The sequence below is a fragment of the Phalaenopsis equestris genome, unplaced genomic scaffold (assembly GCF_001263595.1).
Source record: "Phalaenopsis equestris unplaced genomic scaffold, ASM126359v1 Scaffold194282, whole genome shotgun sequence".
Classification (NCBI taxonomy): Eukaryota; Viridiplantae; Streptophyta; class Magnoliopsida; order Asparagales; family Orchidaceae; genus Phalaenopsis; species Phalaenopsis equestris.
Genome location: NW_018214231.1, coordinates 1 through 678, shown reverse-complemented (window position 1 = coordinate 678; position 678 = coordinate 1). Strand labels below are relative to the sequence as shown.

At 41.7% G+C, this 678-nt stretch overlaps 1 protein-coding gene across 1 annotated transcript; it reads left to right on the top strand.

Annotated features, from left to right (window-relative positions):
- The first annotated feature begins 311 nt into the window (after positions 1-311).
- On the top strand, positions 312-669 carry LOC110034885. The gene has a single exon (XM_020739123.1). It carries the CDS (start codon positions 395-397, stop codon positions 602-604), a length of 210 nt encoding a protein of 69 aa, XP_020594782.1. The 5' UTR covers positions 312-394; the 3' UTR covers positions 605-669.
- The last annotated feature ends 9 nt before the right edge of the window (positions 670-678 follow it).

Genomic DNA, 678 nt, shown 5'->3' with positions numbered 1-678 from the left:
CATTTATATATATATACCACCCAATTCATATGTACTTACATATTTACCCTCTAAATTTTATTTTTTTACATTTACACCATTTAATTCTTTAACATCACATAAAAAAATATCTATATTTTAATTTTTAAAAAGTAAAACACACATTTTCATGAATAAAATTAAGTACGTATTAGATATGTAAATACTTAGAAATTGAGTGGTATGTATGTAAATTCCTCTAAAAATTACGTGGCGCAAAAAGTAATCGGAAATTTTCCAAGGTGCTTTCATGTGTCATGCCTCGACCGACAGCAGTCGGTACACGTACAGTTCCTTCCCTTACTCTCACTCCCTAGTTCCCTTTATTCCCCGGCCTCCATCCTCCATCTTAGCGGGTCGCAACTCGCAGGCAGAAATGGCGGACTGGGCACCTGTGGTGGTCGGCGTTCTCCTATTCGTTCTGCTTTCGCCGGGGCTCCTCTTCGAGCTGCCCGGTAACAACCGAGTGGCAGAATTCGGCAGCATGCGAACCAACGGCAAGGCCATCTTCATCCACACCCTCATTTTCTTCGCCATCTTCTCCGTCATCATCGTCGCCTTACACCTTCACATCTACACAGGATAGACCTATGCTTTCATCCTCGCTTCTAGGGTTAGGTTTTCTTCCTTGCAATGTTCTGATCCCCGTTTACCCTATAT

Excerpts from the sequence above, each read along its gene's own strand:
- LOC110034885 (XM_020739123.1), top strand. The coding sequence starts at position 395 with ATGGCGGACTGGGCACCTGTGGTGGTCGGCGTTCTCCTATTCGTTCTG.